The sequence below is a fragment of the Artibeus jamaicensis genome, unplaced genomic scaffold (genome assembly GCF_021234435.1).
Source record: "Artibeus jamaicensis isolate MK-2021 breed Jamaican fruit bat unplaced genomic scaffold, CSHL_Jam_final scaffold_474, whole genome shotgun sequence".
In the NCBI taxonomy this organism is placed as follows: domain Eukaryota; kingdom Metazoa; phylum Chordata; class Mammalia; order Chiroptera; family Phyllostomidae; genus Artibeus; species Artibeus jamaicensis.
This window is the reverse complement of record NW_026522046.1, coordinates 15,952,762-15,979,959: the sequence shown is the minus strand read 5'-3', so window position 1 is coordinate 15,979,959 and position 27,198 is coordinate 15,952,762. Positions and strand designations below refer to the sequence as shown.

Genomic DNA, 27,198 nt, shown 5'->3' with positions numbered 1-27,198 from the left:
AGCAGAGCACCCAGAAGGGTAAACACAGTGGACAGTTGTAAGTGTCTGGTAGGTCAGCACGGTGCGGGGGGGGGAGCAAGATACGGACGGGGAGATCACATGCATGGAGAGGATCCTGTCATAGGAGTGGGTGGTAGCTTTAGGGGTGGGTGGGGGCTGGAGTACAGAGTGAGACTGGAAAGGCTTGAGGGCAGAATCGTAGGAAGAATCGTAGGCAGAATCGAAATCAGTGTGTCCACGGGATTACACTCCTTACTGGAGACTCTGGGAGTTAGCCAGATTCCTTGCCTTTGTCACCTTCTAGAAACCGTCTATGTTCTTTGGCTCGTGGCCTCTGTCATCCTCATGTCTCCTCTGACTCCAACTCTCCTGCCTCCCTCTTTCACTTACAAAGTCAGGCCCCGCAAGATAACCCAGCTTATAAGTCTCTGCTTCACAGGATCCTTAATTTAATGACATCTCCAAACTCCCATTTACCTTGCAGGGTAGTATGTTCAAACATTCCAGGGATTACAGTGGACATGTTTGAGTGCGTGGGGTTGGGGGTGGGAGTCATTATTCTGCCCACACCGTCGCCTGGGCCCCATATACACCAGACTGGTGACAGTCTATTCCTTTTCCCAGACCAGTTATCTATCTACACAGCTTTTCTCCCTCCCTTCCTTTCCCTCCCTTCCTCTCCCTCCCTCTCTTTACCTTTCTCTTTCCAAAGTTCTCGTTTATGATTTCTTTCTACCTTCACCCGAGAACATGCTCATTGCTTATAAGAGACAGAGGGAAAGAAGGGGGGAGAGAAACACAGATGTGAGAGAGAAATGTTGACTGGTGGCCTCTCGCACTCCAACCAGAGAACGAACCCACAACCTAGGCAGGTGCCCCAACCTGGAATCGAACCTGTATCCATTCGGTCTACGGGATGACTCTCCAACCAACTGAGCCACACCGGCCAGGGCATGGTTGTGTCTTGTCTTTGTGCTCCTCACGCCTAGCACTGTCCTTGGCACATCGTGAACCCTTAACAAACATTTGTGGGGCAAACGTGTGGCAGACTGCAGTGGCTGTAGCTGGGCTCTGGCAGGTGAGAAAAATGTCTGAGGACTGGCCGGCATTAGGTGAGGCCGAGCCAGTCTGGTGGAGGTGGGGACAGCCTGGCGCCAAAGCACGAGGCAGCAGGGGGAGGACAAGGGCCCCTGCTTCACAATCTGGTTCTCTGGGTGGGGTCCGGCATGGTCATTAATTGTCTTTGTGACCTTGAGCAAGTTGTATAACCTCCCCAAGTCTAGGTTTGCTCATCTTTGAAAGGCAGGATAATAAATACCACATGGGACGGAGAAGCAAATTATATACTATTTACAGAGTACTTGGAATGGAGTATGGAGTATTCTTTATAGTTTATAACATATCATTAGGCAAAAATGAAAGTCCCTGTTACACTTGGAAATGCGAAGGAGGGGTGTCTGGCCACCTTGCAGAGAGAGAAGGGAGCTGCAGAAAGTTGGCCTCAACTGTACGAAGCAGGGGTGTTCTTCCTTTTTTCCTTTCAGCCACATCTGGAAACACCACTAGATAAAATGCATATATTTTTCTTTGAGATCTTGCAGATGATTTGTTTAATGTGTCAAACAGTATTGAGGACTTGTGGATTCCAGTCATCCTTTTAGAATTTGGGGGATTCTGAATGAAGCAAGTTATTTACTTTTCAGAAACCCAGGTACTATAAAGATCCAAATATTTAGTCATGGAGTAAAACAAGATACAAATATCACAGGTGTTTGTCCTGAGACGATCAGCGAGGTGCCTTGGGGACCTGTACCCACAGCCACCGCTGCACGAGGACCAAGCTTAATACCATTCCCAGTGGTGTGGGAGGAGTTAGCCTGTGTCGGTACCAGCCACCTCCAGCCCAGTGTGGTGGGACAGCCTCCGCGTACTGCAGGGCTGTGCATTTTTAGGATGTAAATAAATGTCACCTGAAAACGGGTTTTCTGCATTGTTTCCATCTGCTAACGTTTAGCTAATAGAAAAAATTGATTCGTTGGCTCCAGAAGTGAGGAAACAACTAAGAGGAACAACTGTCCTTCCAAGAAGCGATTCCTTGAAAGATAAACAGCAGCGTGTCTGGAAACAGATTTTAGGGTTTTAGCATTTAAGGATTTACAGAAACATATGATTGTGAAAACCCTATATTTGAATATCCTTCATTCCTTTGAATGATGGACTCTGTGACCTCCTCCTTTTAAATTTTCCTTTGTGTTACTATTTTTCATGATGGTGCTTTTGAAGTGAAGCCAGTATTTTTATGATATCTGAGGTCATATTTCCTTAACATCCTTACTAATTGGGTCAGCAGACCACCCACACAGTTAAATCCAAAGACCAGACCAAATTTAGAAGCTACTAACTAACATACATAGAAATATTTTTAAACATGACAGCAACAAATTTATTAACTTCATGAGAGTAAATGGTGTTTTTGATCCAAATAATAACATTTGCATCTCATATCGCCTGGGATGAACAGGAGGGGAAGGGAGCTAAGGATTATATATCAAATAGCTACAAAATAATGCAGTCCCGTCATTCTGAACGTGCACATAGAGATGCTTTTAACCAACAACTGTTCTCAAGTGGGAATCTCCATTTAATAAATACACAGACAAAAATGATTTCCAATCAGTGTGTAGTCATTTAGAAGTAGATGGTAGATCTGGAGTCCTTCAAGATACTTTAAAGTAGTGTAATTTAAATAGTTTCTGTGCAGACTTAACACTAGTGACCCACACAGCAGACCGTTACATCACTACGGCCGAGACAAATGTCAGATTGGGTCTCGTCCAGTAATTCTGTAATTAGAAATCACCACTTTAATCACCATTACAAAGGAGATCCACTTCTATTTATGGCAGAATAATTAAACATCAGAAAGTCATTTAGTTTCGTGGTCTCAGAGCTTCTATTTTTGGGTAACAGCCATGACAGTCACTGTGATGATCAGATTAGCCGTGCCCCAGTTCATCTCGGCAGCCACTGCTGGTGAGAAAGTCCCACCCCAGAGAGGGAAGCCTGTGTGAGCATGCAGTTGCTCAGAAAGAGGCCTGAACCCAGGCGGATTTGCTAGAGTTCTGAATCTCTTATTGAGGTTATCACCTCCCTGCACACTTGGAGGAAATGCACATCTAATGCTGAGGATTCCCTTTTACAGGGCATTCTCTTGAAAGGCACCATGTAATTTGCTGGCATCAGCCTTGAAATGGGAGTGAATTCCAAGTTCTAACAGAGACAAAGCCTTCTTTCTCTCCACTTCCACCGCCTAAAGAAAGGAAACCTGAGGCCCAGGAATCAGTGAAAAGGAGGCAACGAAGGCGCACAGGAGGGGTTTGGACCCATAGTCGTGGCAGTAATCTAGGTGGCAGGCTGGTTGCTTAGCTCAAGGGAAAAATTCCCAGAAGCCTCTGTCCTTTGAAAGCGATGCCTGGTTCTCAGAGTGCATTTCTGATAGGCTGTCTGTCAGGAGACTGCGTGTGCCCAGAGATCTGCGTTCTCCATGTTCTCTGTGTTACACAGGGGTCAGCTCGCCTATTTAAGGCAAATCTAGGGAGAAGGTAGGCATTATTTTAGCTGATGCTCCAAGTGTTGTGTATCACTGTTTGGTTAAGTGATAATTTAACCATGTTCAAAAGGAAAAGAGTAAATTCTTCATAGCTGATGGAAAAGATAGGCTAAAAGGTTGTGAACTGATGAATCCTTGTTCAGCATCTAAAGTGCTTGCTTTTGACTGAGCTGTTTTGAAACATGATGTTATTTCACACCACCATTCATGGAATCAAAGTCACTACCCACGGTGCTTTTGGAATTATGCAGAGCAGCCATCTATCACCTCAGTGAAGGGTTTCCCAGTACCCAGTCAGCCACCTTTTATATTATAAACTGAACTTTTCATAGCAAAATATCTCTTTGTAAGTTAAAAATCAAATGTAGTATTTAGGAGCTCAAGATTTCTCATTGGTGGTACGTGAAGGAATTCAGCAAATACTCTGGTGTGCGTGGCGGAAATGCTGACTTGAAATGGAGTCAGGGAACAATGCACAAATGACCACGCAAAGCCCAGTGCAGTGCAGAAGGTGCCAAATACAGGCAGCAGCAAAATGCAGCCCAAGCGCAAAGAAAATAGTGCTCAGTTCTGAGCAGAAGGCCAGGCAGGGCGGCACAGCAACCTTTCCTGAGTCAGTCACAAGACGCCTTGGGTCCCTCTGCTCCATGTGTCTGCTACAAGGCCCCCCACGCATCTGTTTCTCTCCACCAGGTTGGTGCTTCTTGAGGTAGAGCTTGTATCTTAGTCACCTGTGTGCCCACAGCCCCTCCCAGGGTGAGGTATGAGGATTTAAAGAATAAACAAAAGCAGTATTTGAACTGCGTGTAAAAGAAGCTTGCTAAAGCCAAGAAAGCAAGAAAGTCAAAAGCTAAGTCCCAGGGTTTACAAAGGGATGGCATCCTGAAGGCATGTCACACCGCGTGGCAGAGGAGGGGCGCAGCAGGAGGCGTGCTGCTTGTCTAGAGCCGAAGCAGGAAGGCTTGGGTCTGTCTTGGCCGGGTGGCTCAGTTGGGTGGAGCATCGTCCCACACACCTGAAGGTCATGGGTCTGACCTATGGTCCGGGCACATACCTAGGTTGCGGGTTCCATGACCTAGTCAGGGAGTGAGAGGCAACTGATGCTTCTCTCTCTCTCTTCCTCTCATTCTCTCTCCTTTTCTCCCTCTCCCCCTCCCCCTCCCTTTCTCTCAAAAATCAGTAAATGTATCCTTGGGTGAAGATATTTTTTAAAAAAGAAGGCTGGATTGATTGTAACAGTGTCATCAGATTTTTTAGAGAGATGTGTAATGCTAGCCTACCATTCACTGTCGCCTAAACTCAGACTGTCTTACTCCCTTTGATTTTTATTTTTTATTTTACAACAAGCATTTACTAAGCAACCACTACTCACAATTGAATGTGACTTGGGCCCTGTCTTTAGGGTGCCCCACGGTGCAGTGGGGAAGGTAGAAATTTACCATCAGCATGGTCAGCAATAGTAGAGATATCAACCAGGTTCTGTGGACAAGAGGGATGGTGATGGGTGAGATCCTTCAGGAAAGGCTCTTTGGGGATAGTGAGGCCAGGCAGGCTCTTAAAGCATGAGTAGAAGTTTGATTAGGTAATTGGTTAATTATGTCATGACTATATCTGTGCAGACCAGAAATGCTATTGGAACAATCTGCTAAAAATGGAATGAATAACAGACTGAAAGGGAGACTCAGTTTTCATATTTTCTCTTCATACTTTTAAATAATTTTATATTACATCTTAACACTCTTTTTTGTTGTTGTTTTTAACGGTTTTTTTCATATTTATTTATCTATAGAGAGGAAGGGAAGGAGAGAAAGAGAGAAATATAAATGTATGGTTGCCTCTCATGAGTCCCCTGTTGGGGACTGGCTTGCAACCCAGGCATGTACCCTGACTGGGCATCAAATGGCAATCGTGTGGTTCACAGACCTGCGCTCAGTCCACTGAGCTACACCGGCCAGGGCTTAACACTCTATATAGATCAGATAGTGGCAGATGTGGAAGACAGAAAGATGGAGACCTAGCAGTTTACGTATCTCCATCTACAGCTATAAAGTATGAACATGAAGCTTTGGTGTCTATATTAACTCTTAGTTGGTTTTTAACCTTATCCAGAGAGCAACAAAATAACCTCTATAAAATTAAAGCATTAAAATTCTGTTCATAGAGTTATTTTATAGAATTAGACCATGCATTAGGTTGGGTTTCTCCAGAAACATTTTGAGAGTAAATAGTGTTTATCAGGAGGTGTGCCAGGCAAGGACTTGGGATGGAAGGGAAAGAACCCAGTGCAGGGTCTGGAAGTGAGCAGGTCACAGCTGTGGGCAGCTGGCGGGGAGTCCCCTGAAGATGGCTGGCTGATGGTACAGAACATGGCCCAGGGACGTCGTTAGTAAGGGAAGGAAGGTGGGGTACTTTGAGCCTAAGAGTGCTGTGTTCAAATGACATTTCGAGTGAAAGTTAAACCAAAAAGAAGGAAGCAGAGCTTGGAGAGGTGAATTGTCCACCTCCACACGCGTTTGTACCCTGTCGTCCTGGGTCTTGGTATCCAGGGAGCCCACAGGACTTAAAAGGAGCTTCATTTGTAACATATTGTGAGTGGGTCCTCAAGTCACCTCACTTTGCTCAATTCAACATCATTCCTTTATAATGTTGATGAAATGCCACGGCAACTTAATTCTTCTTTATATCAATCAGCCTATGGTAGAGTTGGTTTTGTGAGGTTTTGTTCAGCGTCTTTTCACTTAAAGTTGCAGAACCAGTTGACAGTGGTAAGTGATTACTTGCTGTATTAGCTTTGCAGGATAATTCTGCACCACCCAAGGCTTTGGAGGTCACTGGAAGGTACCTTTGGATATGGCTTCTTCCACATAATGTGATAGGAATCTTGATCGTTGAAACGTTACGTTCAGATTTTCACCTTTAACAAATTACCAAACACACAGGTTATTTTATTTTCTAGAGCATGGGGTAGGAATTACAAAGGACTGGGTGAAGGTTTGTGTTACGAGGACAGATGTTGCAGGCGCAGTGTTGGGGACACCAGGACTTGATAAGAGAGCACAGTACCATGTAGGGTACTTGTGTGTACTGTCATTAAAGTGGAATTGTCACCTGAAATTAAATCTGAGCGAGTCTCATGCCACCCAAAAATGTCATCCCAAAAATGTCACTGGAAGGAGTAGAGTTTGATTTATGTGAAGTGGATTTGAGCAGTTGCGTTTGTGTTTTTCTTCCTCAGGTCTCTAACATTCAGGCCAGAGCGGTTGTGTTGTCCTGGGCGCCCCCTGTTGGACTTTCGTGCGGACCCCACAGCGGCCTTCCCTTCCCCTACAGTTACGAGGTCGCCTTGTCCGACAAGGGACGCGATGGCAAATACAAGATAATTTACAGGTGGTGTATATTATTCTCATGTATTTCTCTGCAGCGTAATAGTGAAACTGGAGTCATTAAGGAAGAGAGAAAACAAAATTGGAAGGCTATGCAAATTTTTCTCTAAATTGTTCTTTTAAGAATTAGTGATAATTACAAAACAAATAAGCAAAATATAACCAAAGACACTGAAATTGAGAGCAGGGTGACAGTGGCCAGAGGGGAGAAGGGAGGGAATTTCAGGGGGAAAGAGGGAAGGGTTTGCAAGAACTAGTGTAAAGGACACATGGACAGTAACAATGGGGGAGTGATGGAGACTGGAGGGAGGAGAAGGGGGCTGTGGGGGTGGGCTGGGATGGGGGTAAAGGGTAGAAAACTGTACTTAAACAACAATTTTTTTTAAATTAGTGATGATTAGAATGTCAAGGGTTAATTTTGTCTAGAGTAATTAATCAGAAATGGCTATTACAGAGCTATTTGGTGTTGGTGAAATACATCATTTCATTAGTTTGTCAATATAGAATTAATGAAAATTTTCTATTAATGTCTACCAGGGAAAAAGATGACCATGACTTTTAGTTTTTACCTACATTATACACTCATATGATTACCCCTTTTTATACTCAGGCTTATCACTAGTTTTTTTGTTTGTTTGTTTTTAATTTGCAATACATTTCATGGTTATATGAAACAAGAATTTCACTGTAATTTTTATCTTCGTTAATATTTTCTAACCTGTAGTAAAAATTACTTTTAAGTGTTTCATGGCAAGACTTTCTTACATGCCCAGACGCTTAGCACACAGAATAAGGGATTATCTTCTGCTTTATGGATTCCCAGGTATTAGCCATTCAGATGATTTATAGCCATGTTCTAAAGGTGATACAGTTTTTTAGGGTCAAGTCTTCTCTACTTCGTTATTGTAGGGACTGGGCACATTTGCAGGACAGGAAATCAGAGTTGGTCTTGTTTTAACTACGTATTTTTCGGACTGTAAGACGCACGCCCCCCCCGCCCCCAATTTGGGAGGAATGATGGTTGTTAATGCTGCTGTTGAGTTCTGTTTACATTGGTGAAATATTATGTTATTTGTTATTAAATATTGTACCACATTTTTTCCTTCAAAATTCTTTCCCTATTTCCCTGTAAAACCTAGGTGCACCTTATGGTTCGAAAAATACATTACTTGTCTGAGCTGAGCCCCCCCCCCCAACCCCTGTGAGTGGCCCCAAGAGTGACTGGAGCCCAGGGCAACATGGCCACCCGGAAAACCGCCTGCTGGTTTTCTCTCCCGTTCTGCTGCTGCATCAGATACAGGGCTGCAGCCTCTGTATCTCCCCGGCCCCGTTGCTGACTCTTAGCCCGCTCCAGAGGCACGTCTTCATCAGGACAAAGAACAGGGGAGACAGGGAAGGAGGTCCCGTGGCCGGTCAACTCCTCTGGTTGCCCACAGTGCCCTGTTGGCTCTTCCTTGGACTTCTACAGGAATTTCCTCAGGGTCTCCCAGCATCCTCTACTGCTCTCCTACAATCCAGCCTCCACCCTGCAGAAATAGAAGTCAGACAGCATCCTCACCCTGTGGACAAAACTGCAGTGATTCCCCACTGTACTTCAAATTAAATCCGGACTCCTTCCTCTGGCTCACAACCATTTGGTTCTGTTTTAAAAAGTCAGAACTGATGGAGACCTTAAAGAAATACAGAGCAGCATTTTCCACAGCCTCTCCAAGAAACAGATAGATTCTGTTAATGCCAGATAGGCACTGGTGGCAGGGGCAAGACTCAAGTACCCAGAAAGACGAGGCAGGTAACATAAGTGAGAAAAGCCAAGGTCGGGAATTAGGTGAACAGGAGAACCCCTATCCCCACCCGAGATAGGTTGTGGCCAGAAGGAAATGCAGGCCAAGCCTCACTGATTCCTTGGGGTTGGGGTTGGGTTTTTTCCCCCCAAGAAAAACTGAAAATCTGAGTTGTTATGTAAACTTTCCTAATGTTAAACTAATTCAGCAAGTTAAAAAAAAAAACACTTCAAAAACACCGTGCAGGTCAAACAACAGTGCTGCAGGCAAGGTGTTGAGATTGGCCTCCAGTTTACAACATTAACAACTATTTTTATTTGAAGTAATTTTAAATTTACAAAACTTGGAAAAAGTAAATATATCAAGAAATACGTGTATACCCTTTACCCAGATTCACCTGTTATTAAATAGCCACAGTGCAGTTATCAGCTTCACAAATTAACACTGATACAGTACTTTTATCAACTGGTCATCCCTATTCTAACTTTGTCGGTCAGTCTGCACGATGTCTGTTACAGCCTTTTCTCCAACGCCAGGGCAGGATCCTGTCTAGGGTCAGACACTGCATGTAGTTGTCGTGTCTCTTGAGCCTTCTTTAATTTGGAACACTTCCACAATATTTCCTTGTTTCATTTCGGACATTTTTAAAGGATGCAAGTCATGCCCTTCCACATCCTCCTCACCTTGAATGAAAGGAACACCTTTACCGTTCCATTTTCATGGAACATTCCTTATTTTATATTGTTTCCTGTGATTAAGTTGAAGTTCCATTGCAACTTCTGATGATATTAATGGTTTTATTTTGTAGTAGAGCTATTTATCGGTATGGGTATGTGAGGGAAGCAGATTGAGATTTCTTTGGGAGAGTTGAGAAGGGGAGGTAGCTGCAGTTCCTGCGAGGGCAGTCCAGGAGCTACCTTTGGTTGACAGCTAGTACAGTTATTCAAGTTTACACTTGACTTGTCTATCTATTAATTTGCTTATTTATTTACTTATTGTTATGCATTTACTTTGAAGAAGTGGTAAGACCTTTTGGAACTATTGGTAAGTTTAACTTACCATGTTCTGGAAGGCATAACTAAAAGGCATCTACTTTTCTAGATCGGAAAGATAGTTAACACCAAATTGGAAAGTTTATTTCAGTTTATGGCAGAATCAGACATAATAATTCTTGCTTCTGGGTCTCTCTGTCAGAGACCCAGATCTGAAACCTGTTTTACTTTTGAAAGTAATATCATTGACTAATGAATGATTTTTCTTTGCAGTGGAGAAGAATTAGAATATAACCTGAAAGATCTTAGACCAGCAACTGATTATCATGTGAGGTGAGTTAGGATATTAGAGCTGAATCATATTGAATTCAGATTGCTAAAGTCAATTATGTACCCCCTTTGAAAAGTTTATGGTTGCCCTGACTGGTGGGGCTTAGAGTGTTGGACGCTGTCCTGCAAATCAAAAGGTCATTGGTTCGATCCCTGGTCAGGGCACATGCCTGGGGGTGGGCCAGGTCCCCAGTTGGGAGTGCATGAGTGCCAACCAATCAATGTCTCTCTCACATGTTGAGGTTTCTTTCCCTCTCTTTCTTCCTCCCTTAGCCTCTTTCAAAATAAATAAATAATTTCTTAATAAAATTCATGGTTAATGGCACTTGCCTACCTTTAAGTTGCAATACTTTGGCTCTTTGTCTATCCGTTCATTCTCCAGCGCACTGCTGTTCTGCACTCGGGCATGGTGGTTGGGAATACACAGAAGTGGTTTTGGCAACAAAAAGTAGGTGATGCATTGAACAGAATTAAAAAAATTATTTTTTAAGTAACTTATTTTATATAGTCTTCTATAATTTATTGGACCGTGTGGTTAATACATATTTTCTTTCTGTAAAATAAATGGGTGTACCAGTGTTTGCTATAGACCATAAACATAAACCATGTGTCCACCCTATGTGACTAAAGCCCTTCCCAGGTTGCAAGAACACCTTCAGACCTTTCAATTTGAAACAAGAAAAGTAAAGCAGATACCAGATTATCTTTAACAAGAATTAACCTGACTTAGCAAAGCAGTGAACCTGCATGGTCTGCTGTGTAGCCTAACGCCTTCCTGTGGTTTTTCTGAAATCTCTACTGGGACTACCTGGGAAGGCAGGGCTGGTTCATCTTAGTGGAAAACTCAGCCAGCCACAGGCCTGTGAAGTGGAAGGTATTACCTGGATTTGTACAGAGCTAATCTGATTATTTAAAGTAGATAGATCCATACATCTCTTCGCAAGTATGCAGATTTCCGAATATGATCCATAACATTTAAAGTATATTCATTTTAATTAAAGTTTTATTTTACTTAATTTTTAAGTTGACCAGAAATTGTAATTTGTTCTCATAGGATGCACAACAGTTTCTCTTCTTCAGTTATAGACCTGTATATTAAAGATGATGTAATAAAATTGCAAGCATTGAGCATACATCCTTTATTATACTTCCCAAAGGTTAATTTACACCACATGTTCCTTTGTGATGGGGTAGAGACAGGGTCGCCTTGCAAGAAGAACATATTAATTATCAGGAGGCTAGAGTTCTAGTCTGGTTTTGCCATGAATTGCCTTATTTAACTTTGGTCTGCCACAGAATCCTTATGTCACAATTTTCCCAGTGAAAAAGGTGTGGAAGGAGGGCTATGCTCAGGTTATAATATCTTACTAGGTGCACAAGTATTTAAAACTAAATTTAAAGCAATGCATAAAAGAGCAAAGTGTTTTACATTCAGCCATAAAGCGTGCATCTGGTTAGCTGTTGTAATGTTTAGGTGCATTCTCTTGCAACCATTGCTTCCTGTTTAAATCAAAACTTTTGGGTTTTGAGTCAATTAGCTTTAGCCCAAACACATTGAACTTTTCACATAGTCTGTACAAACAAAAAGATTTGTATAATTTGTAAAGCTGGGATGATAATAGAAATAGTTTAATCATTCTGTCAAATAGTCTGTTTAACAATGAACCAGAAAATGTAACACTGTATAGAGAGCCATGTAAATGTTCCCCATTAGTCATTGTTAACATATGTTTCCTTTTTTCTCCATCTTTTAACAGTTTATTGTTATTGCTTTACTAAAGATTTACTTTATTAATTTCCTGCTCATTCATGAGCTGACAGTATCTTTTTAAACAAATTTAAATGTCATAAAGCATTGGCCCTTTATTTACCATCCTGTCTGTTGTTTCCCTTCATTTTTTTAACCACTTTTACTAAAGCTAAATCTTGGACAATTACTCATCATTTTTTTTTTAACTGCCATGGCTTTCAAATACCTTGAACTTCTGGGCAGATAAAAGGAGTAATTCATGGATTCCCTCACAAGGGAATGGAAGTAGGAGGCAGTTATTGTCTGGAGGCCTTGGATCCAGATTCTCTTGTGACACATTGGGGACCCCTGCAGTTGGGACATGTATGACACATGTGTGATGCCATACATGTGCAGCCTGAGGCACCACCAACTATTCTTTGGCTAGCTCTCTGCCTGCCAGAGAAATTGAAAGTTCATGGTCTCTTTTAGTATTTAAAAAAATTATCTCCTAAGAAAAGTGCCTGTAATCTAAATTTATTATTTTGCCTTGCCTAGTCCAGTCTATATAGATTATTCATTCTCTTTCCTTAAACAGTCTTTCACTTTTCAATCTAGAGAAGAGTCTTAACACTTCCAGCTCTTACTTAGGTTCAGCTTCTTTCTCTGCCTTGAATCACTTTGGCAAGGCACCTTGATATCTAATGGAAAGAGCTTGGAATTTGGGGTTAATGGCTTGGTCACTTAGTAAAGGTAGTATGCTTAGGCAAGCCATTGACACAACCATGGCCTTGTTTTCTCATTCACAAAGTGAAGAAAATAATGGTACCAGCCTCAAAAAGATGGTGTGAGAACAAAATATGCAAATTCATTGTAAACCCGTCGAGTGTATAAATGTGTTTTTTTGTTTGTTTTGTTTTTCCAAGGTTGTTGCAAGTTTCCCACACTCTGAAAAGAAAAATGACTTCATGATGTAGGTTCTCTGAGCCTGTGAATAGTCTGACCATATCACTCACTATTTTATTGGGGTAAAGATAGACCATGCTTGGCACTGACAAAAAGAAACAAAGTCCCCTTTTTTTATGGTTCAGTTAAATTAACGTTCCCAAAGTTTTTGTTCCAGGCATGTAAACTTTTATCAAACACAATAGTGTCAAATATAGGTTTACATGTAATAGTCACCTATAAGGCCTCCAAAGGCCATGTGGAAATAAATTGCCCACAAAATTTCCATAACAGAAGCTACAAAAGAATTCCATTACTATACAGCTGCAAAAGGAGCAGTTATATTCATTGCCGTTTTTATTGGTTTATATATTACCAATTTAGCAACTGTCGCCCTAGCAGACGTCTGTGGAGCCAGTAATGACAATGGACATGTTTATTTTGGCCTCCTCCATTTTCCTTCCAGTTTTGCACACTCTGATGAAGGCACGCAGAAGGCTTCATTGGGATCACTCTTCAGCAAAGCGAAAGGTTTCTTTCTCAAGTCATCTGCTGAAGTCTCACTTGGGGTCTCCATTCTTACATTTCTTGTTGCTTTTGGTTTTGCTGTTCTGATTTTGTCTCCTTCACACTGATTCCTTGATATCTTTATATAATGCCTTTTCTGGTTTTCACCTTTTTCATCCCGCACGTTAGTGTTGTCAGAGTTTAGCAATCACGTATGTAACCCTTTTTCCTGAGCTGCAGTCTCCCAGCCGTGGCGTCCTGTCACTGAACTGTCTGGTGGTTGATACCAGTTTCTAGGCAGTGACAGCTCTAACTTCTTGCCCTCTCACTGTTACTGTGAACGACTGAGAGACGGGAGGCATGCCTGGTGCACCGCCACATGTGTCTGTGGCTGTTTAGATTGGCACTTGTCATGGCATTTAGGCCAAAGTCCACATGGGCAATTATATCCTAAGACATTTCACGTTTTAAGGTTTTTTTTCTTTCTCACTTTTTCTGTGAATTTTTGTATGTCATTGCCTATCCATCTATTCAACTATTATTCTTTTTATTATCCTGGTGATTGAGCAAATTAATGCTCCTCTATTATGTTGATTTTCAGAATGTTAGGCCTTGGGTGTTGGCTTACATTTTTATTAAAGTCATCACTTCTATATTTGTTATCCAGTTCTTAAACACATTGCTCTTTTTGGTTTCATATTGCTTACTGTTCAAAAGGAATCAATTTGTAGTTGTCATAGTACACATATTCGGTGCTTTCATGTGGGATGTTGTATTATGTACTGTATAGTACCACCAATACAAAACCTTGTGTGTGAGTGCATAAGAGAAAGTGTGTGTGTGTGCGCATTGAGAAGGAGGGGTGAGAAAAAGCCAATATATATATGCACACACATACAAACATTTTATAATACATAGAAAAGTGTAAGTTGCTGTATATAAGCATTTATACATTCACTTATTTATACATATATTTATGAATATACAACAAAAAGCGTATTTCTTTTTAATTGGTAGTTTTATACTTAATACAGGTATTGAAATAACCATTTTACTGTGGGAGTCAAGAATTTATATTTTTGTCAATGATGGGATAATCAGGAATTTGAATGATGGAGTGGATAGCAATTTCATGATGAAATTTGAAGCAGTTTTCCAGTCATTGGCATAAACAGTTTGGCAAAGAAGTTTCCCAGAGATGATATCATGTAATAACATTTCCCAGAAAAATTATGTTTCAAAAGAAATGAAACATTTCCAGAAATATGGTTCACCAGCTTTGAGCAGAGTTATGAAATACATGTTATCGACCAGCAGCTGTGGCTCGTAGTATGTTACAGATGTTCTGGAGGAATCTGGAAGCAAATTTCTGAAATTCTTAGAGCACCTGTTCCATAAACAGTCAGCATTTAAACTGAAACAAATGTGAAAACCTAACACAAAACTAATTATATTGTTAGAAAAATGTATTTTTCTTTGCTGGGATAAATGAAAAAGGAACTTAATTTTTTGCTGACTTGACTTAACCTAGGAAACTAACTATGCTTCACAGATCTTCCTGTCACATGCTATTTAAAGAAAACACATCACCATCATGTGAAAACACAATTGCAACATTCCTGAAAATACAGCATCATTCCCAGAGAATTTTCTTTTATATAAAAGTGGTAAAAACTACTAGTTGCTGTCTGTACTAAACAGTGTTGAATGACAGATATAATCATGATATTTAAATATCATGTCACATTTTAGATACTGTATGCAGCACATTTATATTGCCATGTGAAATGGATCTCGTTTACTTTGTAGAAGTCATTGACTCCTAATTTAAACACACTGATTTGAACACTGCTTTGAGTGTAAAGACAAGGAAAATAACTCCCTGTGGCCCATAGCACTGGCCACCTTCAACTACCTCAAAAGTTTGCTTCTGCCCTCGGGCACTTTTATCCCAACTGCCATCCCCCAACCTGGTTGCCAGGAGCTCCCATCACTCGTGCTTCTCTGGCCTAATAAGTGTGGGTTTCTGACTCCAAGAATCTCATTAAAAAGGAAAAACAAATTGACTGAGTCCAGATCTCCCCAGATCACCAACTGTGGTCAGAGAGTACTTTGCAGGCCCTTTCCCTGCCTCCTTTTCCTCTGCTCTGTTGTCTGGGTGGATCTTTGGTGTCATCTGTGTTCGTGAACATTTAGGAAGTGTTCTACTAGAGTGTCATTCACAAATGCCTAGTGCTTGCACACTGAGAAGCAGGTGGGGTAAAAGGCAGCTGAAACACAGTCTCTGTGCGGAGGAGACAGTGGCAGGTGGGGAATTCTCTGACCTGGGCCACGTCTGCCCCATCTGGAGGGAAGTGCTCTCAGTTTTATCTAAGTACTGCCTTGCAGGTGTGTGGCTCAGTGTTGCTAGAACTTCTAGTTTTTAAGAAAAGCCAGGGGTTTCTTTTTTAAAATGAGAAATATCAGATTTTTTTTTATCATTGGCTTTTTACTTCAGAAAATTTCAGGTATAGTAAAAAAATAGACAGTAGTTTGAATAAACTGTCACATACCCGTCACCCAACCTCTTATTTTCTTGGCGTCCTTATCTCCCCCTACTCACCATGCAGGTATTTTGAAATAAAGTCTAGACATCATATTAATTCACCTGCAAACCACATTACTATTTTCACATACCCATTCAAAATGGAGAATAGTAAATTTCTTGATGTCTTTAAAATCCAGAGACTGTTTTTATTTCTTCAGCTGTCCTGAAAATGAAGGTTTTGTTTTCTTTCAATGTGTTGTAATTGGAATTCAAACATGGTATAAATATTCTGTGTGGCTGATATCTTGCAAATTTCTTTCAATCTATAGGTTTTCCCTCCATCTCTTTTTTCTCTCTGCAGTTTATTTGTTGGAATAATTTCCTTTCTGTTCCTGTGGAATTTTCTGCAGTGTGAAGCAGGCTGATTGCATCCCTGTTGTGTTGTTTAATATGTTCTCTCTGTGTTTTCTATAAAGTGATGAAGAGGCTTCATCAAATACGGGTTTGGGTTTTCTGGCAAGGATTTTGACAGTGTTTGTAATCTTTCATTAGGAATGCATAATGTCTGCTTATCTCTTTTGTGATGATTATTGCCTATATCCATTCACAGGTAGCTCTGATATTTAAAAACACTATTTTATGTCACCCTTCCCCCCATATTTTGGGTCAGCTGCAGCCTATAAACCACCAGGTGGAGAATTCTGATCTGAAGTTCAGGCTGGAACCCTTCTCTTGTCAAGAACATTCTATGATACATTTTAAGTCACCTGTCCTAGTACATGGAAATGATCTTGCCAGATCTGCCATTCAGTTTTATATTATCATGTGTCTACTTATGCAAAAAAAAAACATTTCTTTTATCACGTCAGATGGAGAGCATCCTAGTGGTAAGCATTCTTTGTTGGGTCAGTGTCTCGGTAGATATCCTCCCAGAAGGCAAGTGACTCCAATATCTAGTAAATATGTGTTTACCTTTCTGATTTTACTAATACAGGATGGGACCAAAGTAAGTTTAGTTGTTTGTATGGGAAATAATACAATAATGAATAGACAACAATACAAGAATAAACTGTGCGTTGCATACTCACAATTGCAACCCTACTTTTGCCCCACACTGTTTTTTGACTCAGATGGCCTCCGTAGATCTTTTGTGATGGACCTTGAGGAGAAAAGATTTTGAAAATCACACAGCTAATTAGGATGCACTTTCCATAGTTTTCTTTGGCTGTTGTTCACTGGAAGAGGGAGGGGAAATGGATTGTGGGTGTTCAGAGAGACATCCATCGCAGGATGAGGAAGCGCAGCAGGCAGGACAGCGCAGCGGTTAGACTTCTGCAACTGAGTGCGGCTGGTGCAGCTTTACTAGCCATGTAGCCCTGGGGAATGTACTTCACCTTTCAGTTGTAAGAATTAAGAACTTGATGGGTATTTTTAAACTCCAAATCTTAATTCTTGCATTGCTTTTAGGCAGCAAAGATTTCTTTGTTGTCTTTTTCAAAGAATATGTTTTCAATTTTTTTTAATGCTCAATATAAAAAATGGAAAAGTAGAAAGTAGGACAGTAAAAATCAACGTAATTTTATTTTATGCTGTTTGAAAGGAGAGTAGTTTCATAATAGCACATTTTTCTTCACAGCTTCTCTGGAGTTATCAGGCACATATGAACACATATGTTCAGTGTTGGGCCAGGCATTTTAATGTGCAGAGTACATCTTTAATCTTGGCAGCAAGTGTAGGAGTTAAATCTTCACATGGGTAAACTGTACCTGAACATTGTTTTTGCTGAATAGAGGGAGGTGCAATCAGCAGTGGGAAGCATGTTTCCATGTAGGAAATGTCCATATTTCTGCCTGAACATGTGCAGTGTGACTCCTGCCTCTCCAGCCTCTGACTCTCATCTCTGCTTCTTTCACCAACTCTTTACCTTTAGCCATTTCTCAGACCAAGTCAACTGGAGAGTGACAGGTTGTTTTTTAGAATATATATTTGGAGACCTTTCTGGGGATTAAAGGTATTCAGCATAGTCTTCTTCAGTCAGTAGACCTCGCCTATCTTAAATGGAACTGGTTTTTTCTTACCATTAGCAGATGTAGAGAACACACTGTGGCACGTTCCCTGTTGTGGGGGGCGTTGGAGGGGAGTATCCCCTGAAACTGCTGACTGTAATTAGGGCAGCAGATAACAACAAGAGTCATGTGTGCACTGCGTTAGAAAATCTGTGCCGCCGTGGAAAGCCCTGCTCTTCTGTGATGGGCCAGCGCCACTGACTGTACTTGTCTGTTTTGTTTTCAGGGTGTATGCCATGTACAATTCCGTAAAGGGATCCTGCTCTGAGCCGGTTAGCTTCACCACCCACAGCTGCGCACCCGAATGCCCGTTCCCACCCAAGCTGGCACACAGGAGCAAAAGTTCACTAACCTTGCAATGGAAGGTGGGTAGCTCGAAGTGTCAGGAAGAGTTGGACGTCTCTAGGCATTTGAAACATTTATCTAGCACTGTTCCAGTTTGGTGATAATGTTTGGTTTTTTCCATAGTAACTATGGAAGATAAATGTGGTACCAAAAGCTGCCATGTCTGTAAATGGTTGGAGAGGGGACTACAAGACCACGCTTTAGCTCTGTTTGCAAGGAAGTTGGGTACATTTCTTAGGCTCATGAGCAATACATTCTAAGTGGTATAAATATTTAAGATAAGTAAATTCCATCACTTTTTAATGGTTTTCATCACTTCCTAATTCATTTCAACAAACATTTGAGGACCTTAGTAAAAAGCATTTTGTAAATTTATAGATAACATTTTGTAGGTTCATAGCCCTGTTGGCTTCTTTTAGTGGTGATTCTGAAATGTTTAATATTTAAAACTGCCTAGGACATTTAGTATTCTAAACTACATTAAGATTTCATTAGTTTTTACTTATTTAGGCCTTAAATCAGTCAGGATTACTAGTTATTTTTTAAAAGTCCAAATTATATAATAGGTCTCATGTTACTGGTACAAATAATTCTTGCCAATGAGAGGTTCTTAATGTGTTTCATGAACTTATTAGTCACTCATAGTTGTGTGTTTGCAAGAAAATAGTAGATTATGTTATTAATCTTTATAGTGATTATTTCTGTATGTACATATCTTAAAATGTAGTTTAAAATGTAAAGTTTGTAAAAATAGAGATAATACAGATTTACGGTGTTTGGGTAGAACACTAATATGGGAAAGAAATAAGATGGTTAATGAGATCCATCATTGGTGAAGAAATATTTTGTCTCTTTGTTCCTGTACCAGAGGGTCAGATTCACCTCAGAAGCTGGCAAAAGCAGCTGAGGGTAGTGGCTGGCAGCAGAGCCCAGGCCTCTCCAGACCCCTCTGCTGTGGGCAGCTGCACTGTCATTGCCAGTGGCCAGCACTGCGGGTGTTATTTGGACAAAGGCAAAGTTTAAACTGGCTTAGAATCTGAACTATTTTATTTTCCTTCCTGGCTTCCAGGGATAATCCAGGTCAGTGATTCCCCACCTTTTCAGAGTTTTAACACCCAATCGGTCATCATTGTTTAATTTCGTGGAGCATATACATCCTTTTTAAAATGTGTTCTATAGTTACACATATACATATTTAAGTATATCTTTAATTAAGGGAAGAAGTAACATTAATTTTGTTTGGAAAATATAAGAAATCTTCTTACGAACACCAGAGGGACCTCAGGGTATTATAAACCTAAAGTTGGGAATCACTGATATGAACTCTGCTTCGGACCTACATGCAGTCCAGGTTTCAGGCAGACTAGCAAGTTAAGGGAAAAGTTTTCTTATTAGAAGGAAAACGTTTTACCTTTTCTTTCTCTCTTTGTTTAATTGTGAATCAGAAACAGCCTCCTGTTCCATTCAGTCCTGTGCAAACTTGAAAGTTCTGAATTTAGATCAGTTTTTGATTAAATGTTCTTAAATGGATTTCCCGGTCACAGTGTTCTAGCTGGGGGCATGAAGACAGGGGACATGCTCTGGCTGCCCACCTGACCTTGACTCCACAAAGACACTGGGACTCGGGTCTTCTGATGTCTTCTTGTTAGTCAGCAGCAGGTGGGAGGGGGAAAACCAGAGTCGGCAGTTGAGGAGCTCTGGTTGGGCAGGGTGTTGTAGAAGACGCTGCTCAAAAACAATTTCTCTGTAGGAGTATGAGCCATTGTGAAAGCATTTCTTATTTTAAAAGTGGTTCTTCATCTAAAACTTTGTTTATATTATTTAGAACTTTAAATGTATCCCTTTGTGTCTCCCAAATAGAGTCCACAAAGGCCTAAAATTGCAGTTCAATAGAACTTAACAGCCTGAACCCAACTCACCTGGAATTTGAGTTTGGGGACTCAGAGATTATATGATTCAGAAGGAAGAAGAAAGGAAAGGAAGAAGAGTTTCTTTATTAATTTAACTAATATTTACAGAGCCCCTGATGATGTTTTATTAACACTAATAAAGCAACAGCTGCTGTTTACTGAGTGCTTCCTATAAGTCCTGGTAGTTTAGTAGTTGATTTATATATATTCTTCCAGTTACTTATTACACACATCTATTCTTGGAACAAGAAATTAAACATTGATATTAAGCTACTAACATCAGACCACATATGACAAACAACTGAGCTGGGCTTCAGACCGGCTCTGGTGACCAGACTGCCCTTTGCTGGAGGCAGGACACGGCAGTTTCCAGGGTTCTGTTCTCCCCGCCCCCCCAGGAGGAGCCAGGCCCAGATGCATTTTTGCAGTGGGGACATGGTCCCTGTTTGGTTGTCTCCCCCACTTCTTAAGTTTTCTTCTCTCTCCCCCTCTCTCCTGCTCGCCCTCCCTTTTCTCCCTCCCTCCCTCCCTCCCTCCCTCCCTCCCTCCCTCATCTCATCTCCCCTTCCTCCTCCCTACTCCCTACTCCCCCAGTGCTATAAAGGGACTCCAGTGCTGCGCTCCCCTCTGGCAGGTCTAACTCTGCAAGACACTCTTTTCCCAAAAGTCTTCCGCTCCCCCGCCCATTGTCCAAAGCTTGTTTTCTCAGTGAAGCAGATCTCAGCATGCTCTTAAGAGGCAAATGATCCTTTTTTTCGGTAATTTATAAAGGTCTAATAATCTCTGGTAATCTAGTCAGAGGATCCCATTTTTCCTCATTTTTGCTTAAAAATAGTTGGGGGGATCTTAATGCCCCAAAAATGCAGATTCTTAACTCTGAGCCTAGCTGGGTCAGCTCCATCCTGGCAGACGCCAAGCAGTGCTGGTGTTTCTTAGCTGCCTGATTTCTCCTCTGCTCTTCAACTTCAGTTGCCTCTTACAGGTTTTTTCCCCAGAAGATAAAGGTGTAAAGGCAGAGGGGGTAGGGAAGGCAGGTTTGGCTCTTTGTGATACTGATTCATTAATAGTGGATGACTTTCTTTACAGTTGAATTTTATTAAAATTGGTTTCTGATAATGTTTGACCAAGGAAATATAGGACTGTCCAGGGTTATAGAATAGAACTAACATAGACATTACGTTTGAACCAAGTGGGTAGCTCATTACTTACGTCTGTGAACAACTTTCTCTAATTCCTTCTCCTCTTATTTTTTAGGCACCAGTTGACAATGGCTCAAAAATCACCAACTACCTTTTGGAATGGGATGAGGTAAGTGTGTTTTCATATTCATCTAAAACACCATTTCAAAAGTAAAATTCCTGAACAAATACCATTTTATTTTTTTATTCTTTTTTAAGATGTGCTAAACACGGAAAAAAGAATGTAAGTAGAGAAATATTTAAGCCAATAGTTATTGACTAAAAAATGAATATGCATTGAAGTAGCATAAAGAATTGTGCATTAAACCCTGGCTGGGCATCTCAGTTGCTTGGAGCATCAGTTCATTCACCAGAAGGTCATGGGTTTGATTGCAGGTCAGGGCACATACCTAGGTTGTGGGTCAGTCCCCAGTCAGGGCCCATAACTGATTGATGTTTCTCTCTCTAAAAGCTATAATCATATCCTCAAGTGAAGTTTTTTTTTTAAAAAGGAGTTGTACATTAGAACATATATATTTGCAAGAAATGCTACTGAAGGAAAATATATCATCTTAATTATTTTGGAGTTCCCAGTGTCTAGCCATTCATTAATTAGTATTAAAAATTGTCATTTCCTGCTCAATGTGATCTGCATAAATGGTTTTGAAAAGTTAAACCACCCACGGCTTGGGAAGCGCAGTTTGGTTTTCCTTTTTGGGTTCGAACGCCACCTCGCATGGTGGTGTTGCACTGTTGGGTGCTGTCTGTGGGGGAGCAGGGCAGCACCTGGAGGTCTCACTCTACCACGTGTGGTCAACCTGCAGGCTAGAATATCCTGAAACAGGTGTGCCCCCATTGGCTGTTTCTGTCCCCCGAGGCCTTTGGAAGGGTCTTCATGGTGGAGTCTCCCTGTTCTGAGGCAGCTCTGGGCTGAATGGTGACCAAGTGCATTTCTGGTCTCGTTAAGCTACAGACAGAATCTCGGGAAGGAAACAATGTAGGGGACTTCCGTTTCTGAAAAGCACCTGTACTTTTTGTTACCTGTGGATCTTAATTCTGTTCATTCATTTACCCTGGCTTTAGTCTATTTTTTGGTGATTGAGCAAATAGACTAAGGATTTTAAGAAAAGAAAATGTGGAATTAAGGGAGAAACATGTTAACTAATCTTGAAATTCAGGGGAATGAAAAATTTAGAACACAGGCTTAGGTTTAGGCAAAAAGTAACCTATCGAATACGTAAAACATGTTTTAACCAAATATAAAATGAAAATTCGATGACGTTTTCTTGATGAAATTTTGATGTGAAAGAAGGTGCCCTTCATCACTTTCTGCAGGAGCGTGTTTTCCCATCTGGGTTGCATCTGAACAGCTAGAGTCCCAAGTTACCAAAGACAACGACCTTTTGTTCTTAGGGTCCTTCTGAATGGTTTCTATGTACAGACTGGTGAAATCTCAGACGTAACCGGTAGGTTTTACAGATTAGGTGGCTTTCATTTAAGGTGGCTCAACTGGAAAGTGAAACCACCTCTATGGCCCTTGTGGGAAGAGATTTTCATAGGCAGTCAGGGAAGCTGGAGAGGAACCCAGCTGCCCTGGGGCGCAGAGGTAACATCTCCCCTCTGCTCTTCCTGCTGAAGGAGGAGTGCAAGCGGAACAGAAGTCTGTTTCAGTGTGTTGCTTTATTGCACTGACCTAGTGTTTTCTCTCATTTTTTGAGGTTTTATATGGAGGTAGAGTTTACCACTAAAGAGAAGGCTTCTTTTCATTTCAGATATCTTCTCAGGGCAGTGCAAAAAAGCAACTGTATGTGTTTCTCTCCTTCCCCTCTGTTTTTTTGCTGCTTCTCTACCTCATAAGTCATGTCAAAGAAGTTGATCATCCTCCAAGGAAAACCCAGGTGCTACAGGAAATGGTACCGATGACTCAGGTGTTGACTTCCTTCCTTTTGAATTTGAGTGCGAAGTGCCCTGGCATAGTACGGGAGGAGATGCACCACAGCCTCGGGCGAAATGGAGAAACTATTTCTGATGACCATTTGTAATCAGTAGGACCCACGATAGACTAGTGACCACAAAATATTAAGTGTTTTGTTTTGGGGCCTTCTCCTCTCTTTCCCCTACTTGCTCTCCTCCCATCTTTTCCTTATATCCTTCTTAATTCTCCCACCTTTCTCTTTCCTCTCTTTTTTCTCTCCCACCTAGTAATTCCTGCTGATGAGCCTTATTGGAGATGCAGGTTAATTAGTGCTCACCTACCTTAGGCCTTTTGTTCACAGAAATCCTTTTACATTCTCCAGCATGATACTCACCTTTCCCCCAAATTCTGACCCTGAACTCTGTCTAGTCCCCTTAGAAACAGAGTGATGGAAGGACACTGTGACTGGAAGGTGTGGGTTCTGCTCCAAGTTTTAAACCGGTCCCTTGACTTCTCTGGTCCTCAGCCCCTCAGCTTGTCTACACTAGTGTCACTTACACTCTCTCAAACCTGGTTACTAGGATGGTCCTTCCTGACAAGAGAACATTTTGGGGATCCTTTTCACGGTTGTTCGGTCTGTTGATTAATAATTTCTGCATCTCTGGAGCGTACCTGTCAGTTCATAGACATGCATAGGAACACTGTTCACTGTCCTGTGAGGGATCTGTGACAGGGCCCAGGTGATGTCCTTATGCTAATGGCTAAAAAAGCTAATGTCGTGCTATCTTTCTATACTTTTGGACAGATAAAGAAACAAACTTAACCATGTGCTTCTCATATTTTTCTAAACTTAACCACATGCTCCCAAATATTTTTCCAAAAATTTCCATCAAATTTATCTGTCAAATAAGCTTCCATCCAGTAGCTTATTTGCATTATGTTGTATCTCCCTCCTTTCTGGTCTCCCTAAAAAGATTAAAAATTGTACCATTGGGTTTCCTGGCAATGAGAATACTAGCAACAGTAACCAGTTCACTCCTGCCCATCCTGTCTTTCAGGAGTAAAGTTTCTGATGAATAGTCTGATGCCCTGTGTTTCTAAAATTTGTGGCTAAGCTGGGGATCAGCCTCCTGGGGGCGGCTCACCTGCATTGGTTCTACATTCCCATGCTGTTCAGGCCTTGGCTTCAAAGAAGAAAAGCAAATATATGAACAGAGACCCTCAGAAAGTGTGAACACATGGAACTCTTCTGGTAGTCTTCCGAAGCCAGGTGTGCCTGGTACGAGGGGTGTTTTCTGGGCCCGGCCCTAGTGGAGTCTGCTGGGGCAGGAGAGTGGAAGGGAGTGTTTCGCTGGTGTCACTCCCCAGAGCCAGGGCTCTCGCCTCCCAGGACATTTGTCCCAGCCATACACCCATAGCCTCTGTCTTTTGGGGAGGTGAAAGAACACAGTTACAGGGCAGCAAAAGTGTAGGGTGCACACAGGAGCAAATGTCCACCCGACAGGGAGGTGGGTCCTACTCAGAGTCTCAGGGAGGATGTGCTCGTGAGTCGCATGCTGCCTGTTACTGCTCCAGCCCCTGGTCCGAGAATTACAGCTCGAGGTGCGGTGCTCTCATCCCTGTACGTGCCGCCGCCAGTGTCTGGTGTGACCATATTTTTATCACAACATAACAGCACTAGAGTTCCCAGTATATTTTATTCTTTTGGTCAGTGTTCAGCCACCATTCCAGTAAAACAATTAGTGTTAAATATTGCAAGTGTTCATAAATTAAAGTACAGGCATCACCAGCTCTCAAGCCTCTTAGAAGATGACCTCCGTGAATGAAAGAGCAGCAGCAGAGAGGCCAGCGAGTGCCTGGCCTTTGTTTCTTCTAGGACTGGGGCTGCTGGGCTGAGACCTTGGGAAGAGCCAACCGACTCAATAGCTATGGTCCCTGAAGGCAGGTGTGGCCCTAATGGGGAACAGAAAACAGAGACATTACAGCACAAGAGAAAGCTGCTACGCCATCTCCTAAACACATTGCCATTGCTGTCACATCACTGTTCTGTAGAATTCACTTAGAAATCACTCACTCACTGTTCTTCAAAAGGGTTAGCTGTCTACTTATCTCTGTTAATAATTGTAACTAGGCAATCCCTTCGTTTTTAAATCAATGTGGGAAGTAACTGTGACTCTGAGATGGTAATGAGCAAGTAAAAATGGAACGTGCAGGTGTCTTTGGCTTTTCAGCTATGGCCATAAGTTTCCATTTTCCCCTGAAACAGATCAGTTCTCATAACTTGGAAAGGTGTGGCCTCGGCTGGCCACGTCCCCACACGTGCTGGCCCAGATGAGTTGAAGTATGTAGAGCCCTGGAACCTGCAGTCTGGCCTTGAAGTTTTGCTCCTCCAGGAGACTCCCCATATGAGCAGCAAAGCAGGAGGCCAGTGTCAAAGTGGGTTTCTGCTTGAAGATCGAATGAGTCATCATTACATTTCAGTTTCTTTCTGATCATCACGTGCCCCTCCCCCACGTTTAATTTACAAGTCAGCGTTATTCTGGAGACTGGCAGAAAGCAGGTCTGCAACCTTATTTTGGTTTTCTTCATCTGCTAGATTTGAGCATTACACCTAGTGCTGATTTAAAAAACAAGAAATAACAACAAAAACTCTTTTATAAATTGAGTTTTTGTTTAATCCAGAATTGTGAGTAGGAGAAAATCTTCTTACCATTTTAACAGCAAAACAATGCTTAAATGCCGGGTTGGTTTCTCGGGGAGGTGGTGCTTACAGTTCACTGCTCCTTGGGCTCCCCTGACCCCACCCACCCCGCCAACCTGCCCCGCCCCCCTTCTCGGACACCCTTCCAATCTAAGTTGGCCTCTCCCTGCTTTTCTGCTGGATGACATGATGGAGGTGGGAGTTTTTCTCTAGAAGAAGCTGAGAGGGAAGGATGAGGACCTACAGGCCTCTAGAGCAAGGATGGGCTTTTGGGAAAAGGAATTACAAACCTCTGGATTGATTTACACATAAATGCCTACCCGGTCTGTTTTAAGGGACGGTGGTCTGGCCTTTTCCTTGAAAACTTGAGTAAAAGGCAAACTTCATGGTCAAGTAGGAAGTTTCTTTTCCATTTTAGAAAACATACATTCAGTAATGAAAGTATTTATAGAAACTTAACTTGTTATGTGTTCTACTCTTAAACGTTGTTTTAAGTCCTACGTGCAGAAACACTAGCTGGTGCTGTCATAGCTGGTTACTCAGCAAATGCCCGTGCCCTGAGATCTTCCTGTGACTCTGCGGCTCCATGTGGTGATTGTGTTGGCGAGGTGGTGTTCACCTGGAGAGGTGCAAGTCGGTAGTCTCCATTTTGTGTCTAACTAGTCAAGCAAGTGTAATAATTTAACCTCCCAGCCTCAGCTTCTCCACTTGAAAAATTATGTCATTTATCTCCTAGGAAGATTAAGATTCAGTGAGACTCAGTGTGATGAGTATGTTATGTCACCTAAGCACAAGGTAAGACCTGGGGCAGGAAGAGGTGAGCAGTGTGAAGGACTGAATGAAGGGAACATGCCATTCTTCTGGTGGGAGCCCAGCAGAAACCCTGAGATCGGTGTCTCTGGTTGGCAATGAACAAAACCAGACACAGTGCTATATATAGATGTTCACTGCCATCAGCTTAGTTTCCGGACATGACACACAGGGAACATATGAAAGAACCAGAAAAATAGCTTTGCGGGAACAGACTAGTGGAGTTCCTGAGAATGTTCCTCACATGTGACTCAGCTAGACCAAAAAGGAATTTCCCATCTCGCTTCTCTGGTGACTAATGACCCAATATAGCTGTAAAATACAGTGGACTATGAATACATTGAATACTATAGAAATCAAAGGGTGTGGAATTTGAAACGGAGAGGGCAGAAAAGGCCGGTGGCAGGTGGAGCCCATATGCCCCCAGGGAGCCATTAGCAAGCCTGGTGGTGCCCGGCAGTCCTGTTGC

General features: G+C 41.9%; 1 protein-coding gene across 8 annotated transcripts in view; it reads left to right on the top strand.

Moving 5' to 3' along the window:
• Positions 1 to 27,198, top strand: part of FNDC3B (fibronectin type III domain containing 3B) — a 314,158-nt gene that overhangs the window by 220,013 nt on the left and 66,947 nt on the right. For all 8 annotated transcript variants that reach the window (XM_037137468.2, XM_037137471.2, XM_037137467.2 and 5 more), the window contains exons 8-11: positions 6,846 to 6,997; positions 10,040 to 10,099; positions 18,097 to 18,235; positions 21,380 to 21,433. In XM_037137468.2, the coding sequence (XP_036993363.2) occupies positions 6,846 to 6,997; positions 10,040 to 10,099; positions 18,097 to 18,235; positions 21,380 to 21,433 (405 nt within the window). The remainder of the gene's footprint in view (positions 1 to 6,845; positions 6,998 to 10,039; positions 10,100 to 18,096; positions 18,236 to 21,379; positions 21,434 to 27,198) is intronic.